The sequence below is a fragment of the Herpailurus yagouaroundi genome, unplaced genomic scaffold (genome assembly GCF_014898765.1).
Source record: "Herpailurus yagouaroundi ecotype Mexico unplaced genomic scaffold, PumYag 198, whole genome shotgun sequence".
Classification (NCBI taxonomy): domain Eukaryota; kingdom Metazoa; phylum Chordata; class Mammalia; order Carnivora; family Felidae; genus Herpailurus; species Herpailurus yagouaroundi.
In genome coordinates this window covers 8370332-8389998 of record NW_024412429.1, presented here as the reverse complement: position 1 = coordinate 8389998, position 19667 = coordinate 8370332, and the positions used below count along the sequence as shown (strand labels likewise).

The 19667-nt window shown below is 47.4% G+C and overlaps 1 protein-coding gene across 1 annotated transcript in view; it reads left to right on the top strand.

Moving 5' to 3' along the window:
• MAS1 (MAS1 proto-oncogene, G protein-coupled receptor) overlaps positions 1-16263 on the top strand; it is a 24232-nt gene extending 7969 nt beyond the window's left edge. The window contains exon 2 of the mRNA XM_040448725.1: positions 9422-16263. Within this exon, the coding sequence (XP_040304659.1) occupies positions 9459-10436 (978 nt within the window). The 5' untranslated portion in view covers positions 9422-9458 and the 3' untranslated portion in view covers positions 10437-16263. The remainder of the gene's footprint in view (positions 1-9421) is intronic.
• Positions 16264-19667: the final 3404 nt, after the last annotated feature.

Here is a 19667-nt window from a genome sequence, read left to right as displayed (position 1 = left end):
CGGACCGCGAGATCGTGACCTGGCTGAAGTCGGACACCTAACCGACTGCGCCACCCAGGCGCCCCTCATTTCAATTTTAAAAAGGACCGTGTGTGAGGCACAGAAGCAAGACTAAAAGAAAATATCCCAACATGTTAAATCAGATTAATTTTGATGAGTAGTTTTATATGTGGTTTTCCCCCACTGAATTTTCCAAATGTTCTTCAATGAGCACATACATTTAATGAACAAATTGTTTTATAATTAGCGAAAAGGGCAATCACATTTTTAAAAATACCCCCATTTTGCGGGGAGGGGTGTCTGGGTGGCTCAATCAGTTATTTGTCTGACTTGGGCTCAGGGCTTATGGGTTCAAGCCCTGAATTGGGCCCTCTGCTGTCAGCGCAGAACCCGCTTCAGATCCTCTGTCCCTCTTTTTCTGCCCCTGCCCCCTGGTTCTCTCTCTCTCTCTCTCTCTCTGTCTCAAAATAAGTAAACTTAAAAAAGAATACCCCCATTTTGTGTTGAGATGAACCATAAATTAGCGGCCAAGCCCTTGTCTACAGCAGGGCAGTTCAACCAGAGTGTGGGGCTACTTTGCTCCCAGGGGAATTTGAACTCAGAGAGCGCACAGCCACCAGGTCCTACCCTGGCCAAGTCACAATCGGAAAGTAATCAAGTCATTGGGGAAAAACAATCCCCTATCACATTGGAGAATCTGATGCTTTCAATTCCTTGAGTAGGAAGAGTGGAGGCAGACAAGATCGGGCTATAAAAGGTAAAGTCTTAAAAATAGGGTCCAGCCCCAGGGCAGAGGGGGAGGCGGTAGGGAGTCAGAATCAGGAGCTCCCAGCTACAGGGTTCCCTCCAACTGGGTGTTAGATGGCCTCTCACAGTCTCCATGGTGGGCTTCCATTTCCGGGTCTGTAAAACGAGGGGGTTTGGTCAGACCAGGGGTTTCAGACTTCTTCTTCTTCTTCTTTTTTTAAGTTTATTTTGAGAGAGAGAGAGAGAGGCAGAGAGAGAAAGAGAGAATTCCTAGCAGGCTCCACACTGTCAGCACAGAGCCCAATGCGGGGCTCCAACTCATGAACCATGAGATCATGACCTCAGCCGAAGTCAGACGCTTAACTGACTGAGCCACCAGGCGCTCCCCCCCCCCCCCCCCCCCCCAGACTTCTTTAAGTGGGAGACCGGCTCAGCTTGATCGGACCCTGGGCTCCAGGCCTGGCCAGCTCTGGGATCAGGATCCCAGGAGCTTTCAGCCCAGATGCCCTGCAGGGTCCCAGGGGCACAGACATGGGGAGGGGTGAGTGGTAGGGGCTCGTGGAGTTGTGTGACACAGTGGTTCTGAACTTGGCCTACTCATTAATCCTTAATTTTTCCCCTGTGAAAAGGGGGCAATGATGCCCTCTAATGTACCGCTTTTTCCGTAGGGGATCTTCTGCGAGAAGGAGAGGGTAGGAAGGTGCTTCTCGATGCCTCCAGTGGTGTTTACCCTTACGGGTGCCATCACCCAGTCACCTCGAGGTCCCATCTGACCCCCATCCTACGTGGTGCTGGTTACTGACCGCGTCCGGGCACAGGGGGCTGTAGGGATGAGCTCGCCTTCCTCCCCGTCCTGTCGCTGCCACGTAACAGGCACCACTGCAAACACGATCTCTCTCTCTGAAAACGAGCCGTACACACAAAAAAGTGATTTGCGTGTCTGGACAGAGTGCACAGCTCTAGCACTGGGTTGACACGGAGACAAGCTACTCTCGGGGTGCATCCTGCGCTGCAGATCCTTTGTCTTCGCTGCTTTCCGAGAACTCACCTGTGTGTTACTCTGAGCGAGGCCGTTCGTTCTGTCGGTCAGCGACGACCCTTCCACACTCCTCATCCAGCCCTACTGCGATGTCCTAGCCAGCCAGCAAGAGAGAGGGACGAAGTACAAATTACCGAGGAACCCCGGGGAAGCGGGGGTAGGCAGAGAGCAGGTTGGACCAGCTGCATCCAAGGCCCGTCTTGCCAACTGCCGTCAGCCCTGGAGGGGCTGAAATTCAGTTTGGTCTGGTAAGACCAGGAGTGCGATGATAGCAATGTGTCCTTTATTATTGTTTAAAAATATTTTTCATGTTTATTTATTTTGAGAGAGAGACAGAGAGAGAGAGACAGAGAGAGAGAGACAGAGAGAGCGAGAACGAGTGCGCACACAAGCGGGGGAGGGGCAGAGAGAGAGGGTTCCAAAGTGGGTTCCAGGCTCCAAGCTGTCACCACAGAGCCCGATGCGGGGCTTGAACCCACGAGCAGTGAGATCATGACCCGAGCTAAACTCGGACGTTTAACTGACTAAGCCACCCATGCACCCCAGCAATGTGTCCTTTAAAATAAACCCCACTCGGGACGCTTGGGTGGCTCAGTCAGTTAAGCGTCCAACTTCAGCTCAGGTCACGATCTCATGGTTCCTGGGTTCAAGCCCTGCGTCGGGCTCTGTGCTGACCCTTCAGAGCTTGCAGCCTACTTCGAATTCTGTGTCTTCCTCTCTCTCTGCCCCTCCCCTGCTCGTGCTCTGTCTCTGTCTCTTTCTCTCTCAAAAATACATAAACATTAACAAAAATAAAAAATAAAATAAAATAAACCCCACCCTAACAAAATCATGTGGAGAGCTACCATTAGTTTTTACTGAGAATTTGTTTTTATGGGATTTTTATTAGCTTTCTAATCACATCACAATAAATAACTGCCTCGGGATTTTTGCGATTCAACACGTTACACTTTGACCACTGCAGAACTTTCTATTAACTGGCATGTCCTGGGCTGGAGGTTGTGGCTTTCTCTCTTGGGTGATTTCTTCAGGACCACTGCGATGGGGTTTATTTCTTGGAATAATTCAGGAAGTTTCCATTGGATGCCTCCCGCGTGCAAGTGCTAGGGATTCAGACGTGAATACAATAAAACCCTGTTTTCCATGAGTTCGCAGGTTAGTGGAGGAGATACGATTTTAACTCTGCTCTAAGGAGCAGTGTCTGGCCACAGAGGCAATGAGCACGTGGCTCCAGAGTGGGCGAGGGGAGCACTGGGTGGCTGGCGCAGGGAACAAGGGGGGCCAGGAGGTGAGGAGATGCCTCCCGAGGGTCCAGGCCAGGGTCATGGGAATGGAAGACGGGCAGGCCTTTGGTTGTTCCTGCATTTGAAATTCACAGTCAGGCAAAAGCACAGTGATAAATAATGTTCTAAAGATCTCCCGTGTGTGTCTATTACCTTTTGTTTAATGACGTTCTGCTTATTGAAAAATGCAGGCCCTCGGGAGCAGGGCACGCGGTGACGCGGACCCCCGGAACCTGCCCTGACACGCCCTTCCCACACTGCGTTCGTAGTGCTCGGCACCCCAAGCTCTCTGTTCCCCACACTGTTCAGGCCGCTGTCCCTCCCCACCCCCACCCCACGCCCCGGTCCTGCTCTCAGACACAGACGCAGCCCCATCAGATGGAACGCTTAGTTCCCTGACCCTTCTTTCTCTTGTCCCCTTCACGGTCCCTGAGGCCTGCCTGCTTTTTTTCTGAAACGTCTCTGGAATCTGTCCCCTCCTTATTTCTCTGTAGGACTTCGCAACAGCCCCTGCTGGCTTCTTTGTCCCATCCATCTTCCCCCTCTATCCAGCCTTTAGACTAGGACCAGGGCAACCTTTCCAAAACACTGCTCAGGACATATCCCAGCCCTGTGCTGAAACCTCTCATGGCTCCCTAGTGCCAACGGCAGAGGGTGTCAAACCATGGCCTATGGCCCACCCACATCAGAATCCCCTAGGCTATGAAATTGCAGCTTCTAGGGCCCCACCCCAGACTTTCTGAAACAGTGGGGTCTTGGAACTTGCATTTTTAATAAGCAATCCCAGGAAAATTTTAAGCATCAAGCTGGATAAGCAGAGCCTGTAGAAGAAGCCTGATGCAGGGGCGCCTGGGTGGCGCAGTCGGTTAAGCGTCCGACTTCAGCCAAGTCACGATCTCGCGGTCCGTGAGTTCGAGCCCCGCGTCGGGCTCTGGGCTGACAGCTCAGAGCCTGGAGCCTGTTTCTGATTCTGTGTCTCCCTCTCTCTCTGCCCCTCCCCCGTTCATGCTCTGTCTCTCTCTGTCCCAAAAATAAATAAACGTTGAAAAAAAAAATTAAAAAAAAAAAAAAAGAAGCCTGATGTTTAGAGAAGCATCATAACCTGGCTGTCCATTCATTCATATCCTTGCAAGGTCATGCCTCTCTGCCCAGCGTCCTCCAGACTTCTCGAACCCCACCCCAACATCCTAGGCCCTCCTGCCTCCAGGCTCTGTCCATCGGTTCCTTTTTCTTTTCTTTCTTTCTTTCTTTTTTTTTTTTTTTAATTAATTTATTTTTTTGAGGGTGGGGCACCCAGAGAGAAGGAGAAAGAGAATCCCAAGCAGGCTCCACACTGTCAGCGTGGAGCCCGATGCAGGGCTCAAACTCACAAACTGTGAGATCATGACCTGAGCCGAAATCAGAGTCGGACACTCAACTGACTGAGCCACCCAGGCGCCCCTGTTCCTTTTTCTTAAAATGCCTTTCTTCCCTCCCTCGGCTACCAAACTCTTACAGACCCTTCAAAGCCCAGCCCTGGAAAGCCTTCCTGGAAAGCCCGAGACGCTGCCTCCTGCTGCACGTCTGCCTGGCATGTGGTCAAGTTCTCCTTCATTCCCTTTCCTGTATTAAATTAGGTTTCGTTCTGCCTGTCTCCCCTACAGTATGGTACCGAGGGCCATGTCTTATTTCTTCATCCTTAACACTTTGTAAAGTGACCAAAACCTAAATGTTGAAAAATGGAGAGAGGGTGATCTGTCTCCAGAGAGTGAATTTGGTTACTTTGGTTTGACTGTGGAAGAAAAATGCAATTCGATCTCATGTGTCGAAATGCCTTTCCTAACTGGCTTGTATGCGCAGTATATGACAGCAATCCCGCACATAATGAGTAGCTGAAAGAAAGCTGAATGATGCTGTGGTCTGTGACATGTTCCACGATGTGAGCCCGAGTGAGCAAAATGTTCTTATCAATTTTCTTAGGAATGCTGATGAGAATTCAATTAGAAATTAGAAAAGTTCTGATTTCACCTTTCTAGTCTTTGGTTTACGTTTGTTGTTAACAGATGAACACATTTGGCTTCCTTGTACAAGGTATTTTGGTTTTGTGATGGTTTGCAACCTGGGCTGTCCAGTATAGTGGCCACTGGCCACACGTGGCTGTTGAGCCTGTGAAACATGGCCAGTATGATGGGAGATGTGCCGTAAGGGTAAAACACACATGAGGGTTTAAAGACTCACTGTGAGGGGCGCCTGGGTGGCGCAGTCGGTTAAGCGTCCGACTTCAGCCAGGTCACGATCTCGCGGTCCGTGAGTTCGAGCCCCGCGTCGGGCTCTGGGCTGATGGCTCAGAGCCTGGAGCCTGTTTCCGATTCTGTGTCTCCCTCTCTCTCTGCCCCTCCCCCATTCATGCTCTGTCTCTCTCTGTCCCAAAAATAAATAAAAACGTTGAAAAAAAAATAAAGACTCACTGTGAAAACCAGATCATAAAATATTCATTAATATTTTTTATATTGATTACATGTTGAAATAGTATTTTGGACACACTGGGTCAGACAAAATGGTTATTCACATTCATTTCACCTGTTTCTTGTTAGTTTTTTGTATGTGGCTACTAGAAAAATTTAAATTAGACATGTGGCTTACATTATAGGTCTACTGGATGGTGCCAATCTAGACCCTTCTTACCCTCTACCTTTTTCTATTCAGGACTATTCTGTTTCCTCTTCTCTGCCTCTAAAACACCACCCCTAACAACAAAATCCCCAGCTCTGAAGCACCTGCCATTCAACTATGTTACCTGTGACCCTCCTCGTGGTGACCATTTGCACACCCCTGGGTTGTGCTCCCAAATTCCAGGAAGATTTTAGCACCTTAGCTCAGTCTTGTCTTTTCTTTTCTTTTCTTTTCTTTTTTCCCCTAACCATATTCCACTATTTCCTAGTCATTTCAATGTTCGGGCAGGTATTTCTTCCAAAGCCCTGGCTCCAGGTCCTGACCTCATCTCATGTGACCTTGTCCCCCACTCTCCCTCAGCCGTTCCTTCCCACCGTCATGCTCTACATTTGTCAATAGCGAAAGCCCCCACACTGCACTGCCTTGGTCTCAAGCCTCCCTTTCTCCCACCCCCATAGGCTATTTTCCAGTTGCCTACCTTTAGTACTTGGGCTTTAAAATCCTCTGATAGCACTGGGATCTATCAGATGGCTCCTATGTCCTGGTCACTGTCCTCTCTCTCATGACATCACCTTTCTCCCAACCCCGTTAAGGTTCCATAGTCCGTCATTGTAGCCATTCCCTTCCGTGTGGTGTAATCCCATTGATGCCTCTCCTTCCCACACTGCACCAGCCTAGTAAAACCCTAGCCCTGGCTAAATCCGACTTCCGTCCTTCACCACGCGCCCACCTGGACAGCTGAACTGTAGCTGGAGAAAGGCATGTGTCATGCTGAAGTTTTAAATTCGTGAGCACCAGCCTAGGTGGGCTCTAAGTTTTGCCTGAAATCTCACTCTTTGTGCATTTCCTTATTCCTTTCCCCTTTTCCCTGAATTATTTTGTGTGCTGCCCTCTCTCCTTAAACTGTCCGCCTCTCCTCACTCTTAGCTGATGATCCGGCTTCTATCTTTGCTGAAAAAAAGAGACACTGTACATTCAATAGAGAACTTCTTCCACTTCTAACACTCCCGCCATCAGCCTGCCCGCCTAGCTGCAAACCCTGCCTTTTCTTCTGTTCTGATGAATCAATCATGCTACCATTGAAAGCCCGCAGCTCCACCAAGCTCTAGACCCCAAAGCCATGAATCATCAATGGTTTCTTTCCTCCTGGAAAATTCTTATTAGCTTATCAACTCTCCCAGAACTCCCGCAGCCCTCTCCAGTTACCGCTCCATTTCTGCTTGAATTTACATTCAGGTTCCTCAAGAGGGTTGTCTGTACTCACCATCTGCACCCTCTCCCCTCCTCCCTGGAAGCCATGTTGGTTAACCAGGCTTTCGTTTTCTCTACTCTGCCGAAACTGCTCTCCTCAAGGTCAACAATGACTCTGCTCTAGCGGTCCACTCCCAATTCTCATGTAATCTGAACTTGGACCAGAAGCTAGCGCAGTTGAAACACCTTGAGCCACCTTTGCTCCCTGGACACCACTCTCCCTCGGCTGTCCCTTCCCTCTCTGCCAGATCCTTCTTGTTTCTTTTGCTTCGTTCTCATCTCCCCAGCCTGTAAACTTTGAAGTGCCCCAAGGACTGGTCTTTGGACCTTTTCTCCCTTTTACTTACCTAAATTTCCTAGATAATCTCACTTAGCCTCATGATTTTAAATCTCACCTGGTTGCATACAATACCCGCATTTTTATCCCCAGCCTCTGCCTGTCTCCCCAACTCCTGATGCTACTAGACATCCTATTTGGCTATTCCATAGGCATTTCACACTTAATATGCCTTTCCTAACCTATTCCACCTGCACCCTGTCCATTCATCAAATGGCTTAAAACTCCTTCTCTCTCTACTAACACATCTCAGCCATCAACAAACTAAATTGCACCCAGAATCCAACCATGTCATGCTGCCTCACAACCACATTCCGGTTCGTGCATGGTCCATGCTTTACTTTTCTGTGTGGCACTTATTAGGACCTGGCATCTTTGTATTTGTTGTTGCTGTTTGGCTATTGACCACCTTCCTGGTGGAAAATAAACTCCAAGAGGGTAGTGCTTCGTTTCATTCACTGCCGTGTCCCAGCATGTAGAACAGTGCCCGGCAGGAAGCTGGCACTGAATAAATATTTGGTGAATGAATTTGGGGAACGCGACTGTCTTATTTACAAACTTCTAGCAAAGGCTGGTCTCTATAGCAGATCTCCGGCCAACCGTGCCATGGTATTCTGAATTCTGGTCCTTGTGTTGGGCTCCTGGGGGTATTGGGTCTATATCTTCTGTTTAATTAGGCAATGAAAGGAGAGCTTGCCCTAGTAAAAATAATTTCCCCTCCCTTATCAGAGCAGCTAAGGGAAGTGTTAGGAGATGGGGGATGGGGACAGTGGAGGCAGAGGGCCCCTGGGTTCCTGGATCACAGCTCTGGGGAGGTAACTGTCCTTCTCAGCAGGCTGCCTGCTCATCTGGGTTTCAGGCGCAGCTGCACTGTGCTCAAAACACGAGGCCGTGCTGATGCTGGAGTTGTGCTCAGTCCCAAAATATCATGTCATTGAGATGTGCAAACTTCATAAAATATCACATCCTGTACTGTTCTGCCTCAGGGAAGCTAGTGAGAAAAGGGCAGATTTCTATTAATTTAAAATATTGGTTTGATCAACTTCCTTAAGGTTAATTATTTTGCACTTGTAGGGACCCTGGCCTACAAGGTCAAAGTTCAAAAAGCAAAGAAGGAACAGTGTTTCACGACTACCGTCAAAATGACAACGGTTTGATGACCACAACAGAAGGTCAAGGACAAGTTAAAGTTGGCACCAGGGCGAGGGTATCTGTGGCTGCCTACCTTGTCCTTTGTCGAGGGGGAGGAAGTGGCATCTGTGTGTTACGTAACAGGATGAGGGCGGGGCCTGTGCATACATTTAGTTCACAATTCATAAAAGTGTGATAGAAAGTTTCTGAGAATCTTTGCTTTGCAGTCTCAAATATTTAGCATTTTTATTGGTTTCAAGTGAGTGCTTTGTTGAACATCGGTAGTGTTTTCCTGCATGGTCTGGCCTGTGCCTTGTGGGGAGACGACCACACCTCACAAAGGCTCACTATCTGTCCCTCAGGGCACGTTGGCTTGCACCACACACCCAGGCTGGATATGTGTCTGGTTTTGCCACAGGTATTGAAACCGCATAAGACAAAAATGCCTTCTAATTGTTCACACTTTCAAAAATATTGGAACACTGTTGAACATAATTTGGGTACCTCTTCCCGATCATTTACGCATTGCTTGTGGCACTTTCTGCATCAAAAAAATAATAGCAATGACAACATGGACCACACATATATTTTGTCTTTGCATGTGAACGCGATCAATCTGGTTCCTCAGGATGGGAGACAGAGTGATGGGAGATGATTGATTTTCAAAATGCCATTCAGAAAGTTGGGCCAGAGGGGAAATGGACCCCAAGAGTTCTGCCCCTCTCTTCTTTGTTGGATCCCTGTTGGCCCTGAGCCACAAGCAAACAATAATACAGGATTAAGGGCTATTGGAGGATCAACAAGTCATTAAGTCAGTTCTCTTTTCTGCAGAAATGTCTAGTTTTACCATTGTCAGAGAGACAGTTGTACAGTCTAAACATATTTGTTAGCAACATGAAGTTTATGACCCATAGCTGAGATTCTCCCTGCTACCCCAATGCATCACTTTTCATGGTGTGTTTTTGTTTTACTTGTTTACAGAAAATTACCTGAAGAGCCCCTGCCCCCCAGCCTCCTCATGGAGGTGTCGAACATGACATCGTCTGTTGATGAGAAGTCCATGAACACCTCGATTGCCAGGAACACCTCGGTCGGGGACCTGCATCGGGAAATCCCGGTCGTGCATTGGGTGATTATGAGCATTTCCCCTCTGGGCTTTGTTGAAAATGGGCTCCTCCTCTGGTTCCTCTGCTTCCGGATGAAAAGAAACCCCTTCACCGTCTACATCACCCACTTGTCTATAGCAGACATCTCACTGCTCTTTTGTATTTTTATTCTGTCAGTCGACTATGCTTTAGATTATGAGCTCTCTTCTGGCTATTACTACACGATTGTCACATTATCGGTGACGTTTCTGTTTGGCTACAACACGGGCCTCTATCTGTTGACGGCCATTAGCGTGGAGAGGTGCCTGTCTGTCCTGTACCCCATCTGGTACCGATGCCATCGCCCCAAGCACCAGTCGGCGTTTGTCTGTGCCCTCCTGTGGGCACTGTCATGCTTAGTGACCACCATGGAATATGTCATGTGCATTGACAGTGAAAGACAGGGTCACTCTCGAAGTGACTGCAGGGCGGTGATCATCTTTATAGCCACCCTGAGCTTCCTGGTCTTTACTCCTCTCATGGTGGTGTCCAGCACCATCCTGGTGATTAAGATCCGCAAGAACACGTGGACGGCCCATTCCTCAAAGCTGTACATAGTCATCATGGTCACCATCATCATATTCCTCATTTTCGCCATGCCCATGAGGCTCCTCTACCTGCTGTATTATGAGTATTGGTCAGCCTTCGGGAACTTGCACGACATTTCTCTTCTCTTCTCCACCATCAACAGCAGCGCCAACCCTTTTATTTACTTCTTTGTGGGCAGTAGTAGGAAGAAGCGGTTCAAGGAGTCCTTAAAAGTGGTTCTGACCAGGGCTTTCAAAGATGAAATGCAACCCAGGCGCCAGGGAGACAATGGCAACACCACCACGATTGAGACTGTGGTCTGAGCACCGTGGCAGGGAACAGTGGACAAAATGGTGGGACACAGATCATTTGTACCTTGTGCTTGGAATACCACTTCCATATGTCCTAAACAAGACACAGAAGGACACCCCATCCCATGTGCATGAGAGACTAATGAGGAGGCTAGACTGTATTCTTGCACTGTATCTTCTGAAAAAGCCTAAAAATGTGTCGGACCTCTATCATTTCTGTACCTATAAAAAAACATTTTGTTCCTCCTCAGCTCTTCCAGCAACATTTCCCCATGAACTGTAGAAACTACTCTAGCAGGAAGGTTTACAGATGAGTACAGGAAAAGTTAATGAAAGCACTTGCTGGAACTTGAGAAGGTGGAGCGATATGGCAGGAAGAACATGGGCTTTGGAGTCAGATCGACCCTGTCATTTGCTGCCTGTGTGACCTCAGGCAAGTGGTTTGACCTCTCAGAACCCCATTTCCTCTCTTATAAAATGTTTAATAGTAATAGTCCCCAGGCTTGTAGTGAGGATAAAATGGGGAGATACAGTGTGAATAGCGCTTGACACATTGTCAACGTTCAATAAATGTTAGTCTTTTCCTCACTCCTTGAAGTGGAAGAAGAAATACACTCTTCTGATTTGTAACACATACACATACATGCACGCGTGCGTGCAGACACACACACAGCTCTATTATATACAAATATTGCTGTGTGTTTTCAAATGTTAAATGTAAATTTATGAAGGTCTTCTGTCTGCTTGAAGCGTGAAAACCTTTCACAGCACGGCACCTCTACTGAAAACATCTGCAGATGTTATAACATCCAACTAGCCATGTGTTAGAGCATCACCTGAGGTTGTGAAGAAACACATTTGGCCACCAGTAGAGGAGTTTCACATGACTTTTCCTTCCCTCTGTGGGAATGCCTGATGTAATGAAAGTCTGTTGGGAAATCCTTTGCTTGATATAAGTTTTCATGAATGGAACTCAATTCATGACTTTGTGAGGGTGATTGTGCTTTTGGAGCCTCCCATCCCACCCCCATGAAATGAAATGATGAAGTGATGGGTTATTTATGGCCACAAGGTTCTCACCTGCAGCCAGATGCAGGTTTCTGTGCTTCGGACTTCCTCTCCTCCTGAGCACTTCTTTGCTCTAGTCTTGGGAGAAGGCACCACAGCAGGGGCTGATGTGAGTGGCCACATCTCGGAGGGGCCCTGGGCATTTTTCCCAAGAAAATCTTTGCAGGGCTTTGTCAGTACCTTAGTGCTCTGCTTGCTTGCCATGACTTGTGTCTGAGTCTTTAGACAGTGTGTCCTGGGTTTCACCCGTGAAACCCACAGTGGCCCATAGACTACGTTACTACGTTTCATCTCATTCTGCCCCTTCTAGGTGCCCCATGAAAGTGGCCATGCTTTGTGTGGGTCTAGGGGAGTAAACTATTCACTCCCATAAATGAGCCCATTAGGATTTGTCTTAACCGTTTGTCTCCGAAGGGTCAGAGACGCTGTGATGAAAGGGTTCTCTGTTGCTGTCTGCTTCATCTCCATTTTCTGACTTTGAAAGAAATGACTGCGTGTGAGCTGATCATGGGGGCAACTTCATTGGGGGAGATGATTGAGTCCCTCCCGCCCAGCCGACTTTGGAGGCAAGCGGCTCTTCTGTGGGGGATGACATCTGATTCAGAAACCAGGCAGCTTGCTTTCAGGACCCCAGATGGGTGTGGAGCACTGACATTTAGAATGATCTTGTTTTTGATGGAAAACAGAGCATCTTCCCTGGGACAGAACAGAATACGGAGGTCAGAGCTCTCTCCTCTGTTTGCCACCATCCTCCCAGTGCTGTGCTGGCCTCTGGGGCAATAGAAAGGGATCTGCCTCATCTCATCTCAAAGGGATATTTGGTCTCAAAGAGGAACCTGAAGACCCGTGGGAAACAAGGAGTTTTCGCCCACGGAAAATACGATGAACTCATAAGAAGCCTTCATCAATTGCCTTCTTGCAGATAAGGTGGGGAAATTGAATGTGACCGTAAATATAAAAATTCTTCTGACCTTTTAAAGAGCAAGGCCTGGCAAACAGGTAGGATTCAGTTTGTCAGTGTTGTAAGGATGAATTCCTCTCTCTTACCTAAACCCATTCCCTAAAGTGAACTATAAGATTAAAACTCAAGCAAGAAGATTTAAGTCAATATGCATATATGGAGAGTTGACTAGCTAATTTGTACCCCTTGTGCATTTAGACACTTGGCCTGAGTCATTGTAGGCCAGGGGGTGCCATTTCTGAGAATTCCCTGAGCCTGGGAGGAGCATGTTCAGATATAATGACTGTCCTTGATGAAGGGAACAAATATGCCTGGACGGTCTGCTCTGCTAAACTCCATGATGTGAACAAGCCCCTGTGTTCTAGAATCAGAGAGGAAGACGCACACGTGTATCTACAGCTCCAAGATGGGCACAGATCAATGTTGGGGGAGTGTTCTAAACAAAGTGGTGTTGCCATCAAGAGGAAGGTGAAACCCCACCTTGTGTAGTAAAAAAGGAGTGTTTCATGGAGGTGTCCTTTTGTTGCTTGAGGGCAGGTAGGATTTCAGTGGGTCGGGGAGGAGGGGATCCCCAAAAGAGTGTGGCATGAGCAAAGGCAGGCGGCAGCGAGGGAGAAGCAGGGCCAGTCGCTGTCACTTGTACGGGCTGGCTGGAGCAGCAGACCTTGGAGATCCACATGGTCCTGCTTTCCACCCCACTCCTCTCTCTTTGATGCCATTGTCTTTGGTCTTCTGTCATCACATTCTTCAAGATTCTTGGAACAGAGTCCCTGGGCCTCCTCTCCACACCCATTCTCACTGACATCCAGCCTGGCCGTGGGTGGTGGTCCAATTTTGTATCGCCACAAGTCCCCCACTGGCCTCCATCAGGTGGCGAGGTGAGCCGGTGACCTCAGCTATTCTCCTTTCTGGGCTACACTTGAGCCTTACAACAACTCACCAATCTACTCCCACAAACGAAAATCCCACAGGTCTGCCTTCTGATCGTGATCTCCTGTCCTTCACATCATTCACTTTCTGACCCCCACTGGCTTGAACTTCTACCCACTGAGACCACCTGTCCCTGACCTCTGTGCCACATCTACGTGTACCCTCTGTGTCATCCCTGTCTCTGTGCAATGAGACCTCTGGTGTCCCTGACACAGTCACTCTCACTGTCCCCCTTGATTCCCTTGCCCTTGCCCCCTTGCTCCCCATTTGCCCTTCGTCTGGTTGTCCCTGACCCAAACCAGGCTGCCGAGCAGCACAAAGAACCCTGGCCATTTAAGGAAGGAGCAGGGAAGGGCAAGGGAAGAGGTGGGAAGCCTCTAAATCTGTAGGCTAGGATTAAAAACGAGAGCTGGAGGGAAGGTGGCCAACTAGAACTCAAGAAAAGAGATATTTTCAAGAAAAGTGTGAGCAGTGTGTCCGGTGCCACAGAAGGTGTAGGTAGAAAAGAGCCCATCGGACACGGCATTGTGGAGGTCACTCGTGGAGGAGGGCTTCTGCACAGTCAAGGTCTTAACAGCTTGGTCCCTCTTCATGAATCATCCCTGGGCAGCTCTTCCAAACCCTCTCCCTCCTCATCTCTCCATCTGACACCTTTCTCCCCACTGCCACTCTTTCCTCACCACCTTGCTTCATAGATTACTGAAAGCCAATCAAGGCCATTAGGCAACAACTCTCCAAGGCTCTCCTCTGTCCAGGGTAACCTCGCCAACATTGTCCTTTCTTTCTCTCTTGCCTGAAGATTTCTCTCCCCTTCCACATTTTCCTGTCCATTGCTCTCTCAGATAGTAGTCTTACTCCTGTATTAACAACCAATGTTACTTTTTAAATTTTGTTTTGTTTTATTTTATTTATTTTATTTTATTTTTATTTATTTTATTTTCTGTAAAAAGCCAAGTCCTGATAGTGGTCTCTAGGCTTCTACATGACCCAGCTCCCCTAACTCTCCCTGGGGTTAGTGGGGATCCTCTTCCAGCCACACCTGCTTCCTAGGAATCCTGTGAAGATGCCAAGTGCCCTCCCACCTATGGGTTTTCACTTTGATGAGCTTTGATGTTCATTCTACTTGGATTGTCCTCCCCCCACGCCAGGTTCCTGCTCACCTCCCCTCTTCCCTCAGGCTTCTGGTCAGATGTCACCTCAGCAGGGAGGTGCCCCCCACCCCCCTCACCCCCCCATGGCCACCAGCCTCCCATCTCTCCCCACCTGGCTCCGTTTCTCCTCAGAGCTCATCGCATTGTCCTGTTGCTCGTCCCTCTGTAGGTTTGTGCATTCTGGAGGATACGCTGCTGGAGGGCAGGACTTCCTTTTGCTCGTGGCTGTGGCTCCAGCCCCTGGAGGAGCAGGCGCTCCTTACTTGCTGTGGTGGTGGGATCAATGCTCCCTCCCAAGCTCGGGTCACTCCCATCTTAACACAAACCAACCGTCAAAAAACAAAAGCCAATCCCTCTAGTCCTATTCAGCTTCTGTCTCATCTCCCTTTCTTCACAGACAACCTTCTGGAAAGGCTCCTCCACACTTGCAGTATGGACTTTCTCAGCTATGGTTCATCCCTCCACACAGAATCCAGCCCAGCTTGGAATACGAGTGACCTCCATATTGCCGTGTCTGACAGGCTCTTTTCTACCTACCCCTTCTGTGGCACCGGACACACTGCTCATAATTTTTTTGAAAATATCTCTTTTCTTGAGTTCTAGTTGGCCACTTTCCCTCTAGCTCTCATTTTTAATCCCAGCCTACCGATTTGGAGGCTTTCCACCTCTTCCCTTGCCCTTCCCTGCTCCTTCCTTAAATGATCGTGTTTTCCATGATTCAGAGGCTGGACCTCTGCTCTCTCATTCTGCACATTCTCCCTTGCTTTCTTGATCCATAATGGCTCACCTATCCACGACGCTCTCATCCCTCTGATTGACCAGACTCTGCTGGGCTCCAGTCCTGTGTATCCAACCACCTAAAGGACACTTGGACTCGATGCCAGGTGCACCATTCTTTTTATATTCCTTTCTCAGTGAATGACACCAATAGTCACCCTGTCACCCCAGCGATGCTCTTCCCTTTGCATAGATTGCTCTTCCCTCTTCATTTATCCATCTACATCCTGTTCATATGTCAGCCACTCAGGAGCACTTTCCTGGGACCCAAGTTCCTGGGTGGCCATTTCCCACCTTCTCTTTCTCAGTCTCTCACTGTCTCCTTCTTGCCCTTACTCTCAGCTGATGGTTTGCTTTCTTTTTCACAAGTATAGAAGCAACTAGAAGAAATCTTCCACATCTTACCCATATCACATCTATAGATCTAGCTGCATTTCTTTGCACGTAGGCTCCCTTTTTACTCTGAGGGAACTCAAGGTGCCCTTGGCTAAGGGGAGCCCCCACCCCTGTGTGAGGTACAATTTTGGTAGGTACAATTTTCACAGAAAAATTATTCCAAAAATTATTAACTTTTTCCTGTGACTGAACATGAAAATTTGTCACTTCTCAAGGATCTATGGGTTGACTGAGCTTAGCTGTGTGCTGTCCAATTGGGGTCTCTTGTAGCTGCGGCCAGATGTTGGTGGAGGCAGCAGGGGTCTGAAGGCTGTACAGGGTGGGGCATCCAAGATGGCACACTCTTAGCGTTGATAGATGGCCGTGGGCTCAGTTGGAGAGATTGTCCAGAGTTCTTACACTTGACCTCTTGGTGTGGCTAGAGTTTCTTACAACATGGCAACTGTCTTCTGACAGGAACCTTCTTGAGAATGAACTTTTCCAAGAGGCCAAAAATCAACTGCTGTTTTCCCACTTAAACCAATCAGCATGTGGTTGAAACTACAAGTTTTTTCCCTCCTGTTTCTTTTTTTTTTTTATTTTTTTTTTCAACGTTTTTATTTATTTTTGGGACAGAGAGAGACGGAGCATGAACGGGGGAGGGGCAGAGAGAGAGGGAGACACAGAATCGGAAACAGGCTCCAGGCTCTGAGCCATCCGCCCAGAGCCCGACGCGGGGCTCGAACTCCCGGACCGCGAGATCGTGACCTGGCTGAAGTCGGACGCCTAACCGAATGCGCCACCCAGGCGCCCCCCCTCCTGTTTCATTGACGTATAATTGACAGATAGCATTGCATTAGTTTTAGGTGCACAACATTATAATAAATTTTGATAAAGGCGAAATGAAAAACTTTTTCATAATTTGAATTTTACTTTTTGAGGTAATGTATTAAGCTTCCCACCCCCACTTCCCCAGGATTTACTATGAAATTTTGGTCTCATTTTAATAAGATTCCCTTTTAACAAACATTTACTAAAACTAGTCATCCTTGGATAAGGAGATCTTCCTATGCTAATTATTATTTTTAAATGTGTACATATGAGTGTTAACACAAAGAGTTGAGATGTCAAAGAGACTCAGTGTGAAGTACAGATCTTACCCAACAGAAAGCTGATGATTCAAATGATACAGGCAAGTACAGACACAGATGAAACTCTTTTTTGGAGGAGCCCCAAACTGAGAATCAGATCCCAAAACATGCCCTTCTATACGAAAATGTAGTTTAGCTCTAGGCTGGTGAGTTTTAAGCAACGTAGATAAACACATTGTTTTCGAAGGAAGGCAGTTAGGTTTGGGGTATTCTGTTTATCATACAGAAAATGTGTGTGTCACTATTCTGTCTTCTCCAGTCTTCTGTGCCCCGTAAATCTATAAATTCCAAATTTACTTAACGATAACCAGTCTTGACACATCAGCTCCATCCTGCTGAAGATAGGACCAGTTCCCCAAGTATAACACTTTTACAAAGCAGTCTGATCAAGATTAGTATCTTTATAAGGAGCTCTGGTTTAGGTCATTCAAGGAAGGAATTAACTGAGAGTTAACACTCCCTTTCTAAGGCCTCAGCCAACACCAGAACCGAATGCCTGAGGCAGAGACCGCTTTTGCTTTTACTGTAAGGCAGGCAGAGAGAAGAGCCCTGCCCTTGGAGTGAGAAAACTAGAACTTAACCTCTGACTTTCTACCTACCAGTTGTGTGAGAGTCAGCAAGTTCCCTGCAAAGCAGATCCCGAGGCAAGGATTTGGTGCAAGCAATTTATTTAGGAGGTCACCCTGAGGAGCGAGGGAGGGATTGAGATACGCAGACAGGAAAGAGAGGAAGCCAATTCAGAGTGATTAGTGAGTACAGGGGCCCAGAACAGTGGACACCCCTGAGAGACATGTGTCATCCACCTCAGACCTGGAGGGCTGAAGGTGGTGCAGAGCCACTGCGTCCTGCCTCTTGTAAGCGAGGGTCACTCTTGGAGTGACAACTCTCAGCAACTCTGGGCATGCCCTGTGTTGAGAACACCTTGAAGCAGAGAGGCCCAGGGAGCCATGAGGCAGGTGCAGGATCCGCCTGTGGGTGACCTCAGGGGGGTTTCAGGGCTAACCAACAGTCTTTGCTCTAATGAGATCAAAATAACCTGCCTCATAAAACAGTTGTGCCAAATACAAGTGAGATAATGTTTGTGAAACTCTGCCTAAACCGGGAAACATCAATAAAAGTCATTCCTAGGGCACCTCGCTGGCTCTGCTGAAGTGTGTGACTCTTGATCTCAGGGTTGTGGGTTAGAAACCCACACTGGGTGTAGAGATTACTTAAAAATAAAAAAAAATCTTTTTTAAAAAAAGTGAGATCTTCTTTGAAGATATTATGCTAAGTGAAATAAGCTGGACACAAAAGTGTGATTCCACTTACATCAGGTGCCTGGTGCAGTCCAGTTCTTAAGGACAGATTGTAGAAGGGCAGCTGCCAGGAGCTGGGAAAGAGGATGGGGAGTTAGTGGTCAGTGTGGACAGAGTTTCAGTCTGGGCGGAGGAGAAAGCTCTGGAGATGGATGGTGGTGATGGGTGCACAGTACTGTAAATGTACTGAATTGTATTGAAATAGACACTTAGGAATGGCTAAAATGGTGACTTTCATGTTATGTATATTTTTGCCACAATAGAAACAATTAGTTCTTGTGCTTTCAAGCATTAGGTGTGCTTCTCTGTATGCTTGACAGTGTCTGGCCCACCGATGGGCCCCAAGCCAGTAGTGGTGATGACAGTGAATGAGGACAAACTTCCTCTGTCGCTCCAGGAGGTGTTGCACTGGCACTATCTCCAGTGAGAGTGCAGACATGAGGCTGATTAAACAATACCTCTCACAATCTGTGTTTTCAAATGAGTGTAGTCTTTTCTACAGCAGCCCTACAGGATCTCAGTGAAGCCATCACAGAGGGGCCAGAGAGCGACCGTTTCGGGCTTTGATGGCCATACAGTTTGTGTTGCAATGACTCAACTCGGTCACTTTTTGTGTTGCGATGACACAGCTCGGTCACTTTTTGTGTGAAAGAGGCCACAGATAATGCATAAATGAGTGAGCATGGCTATGTTCCAATAAAACTTTATTTACAGATACTAAAAATTAAATCTCGTGTAATTTTCTTTCATATGCCATAAAAATTCTCCTTTATTTTTTTCTTCAACCATTTAAAAATGCGAAAAAAACCTATTCTTAGTTTGTAGGTTGTACAGAAACAAGTGGCGGCCACCAAAGCCGGCTTTGGTGGCTGCCATACTTTGCCACCCATGATCTAGAGTATTTTGGGACTCCCTCTTCTGGAATTGCTTTTAATGTGGCCACAGCACATCCGTTTACAACCCTGACCTTGGTGGTGGCAAATCTTCATTGTCCCTTGAGGATTTGACTTTGCAAAAGGTCTGGCAGACACCTTGACTCAAACTGATGGGTGAAATTGGTATAAAGTTAAGAAATTCCAATTTTGGGGACCATAGGTGATATGAGAAAACAAGAGAGAGAGAGACTTTCTGTGGTAGCTAACTTGGCTATAAATATAATTCAATTTCTATACTCAAGGACCATTTTCTTCAGTCATACCAAACTATATTCTCTGGATTCAGAGGGAACTACTGGAGTTCTTCAGAGACTAGGAATGAAATGTTCATGTGTAAGAATTCATGTTGGGTTTTCAGAAAGATAAAGCTCTCACATATGGCTTTTGGGTACAGCATGAATAAACTCTAATTGCTGACAAATCTGAAAATCAGAACATTCCTAATACTGGGTTGATTAGCACTTGCAAGCTTTGTACCAACACCATCTTAAACAAGGGACATAAGCCTTGTCTAGAGTTGTGGGACAAATATTTCAGGATGTTATTAATGCAAAGGTCATTATCACCCGGATTTATTGATGTATGCTTTTGATCAAA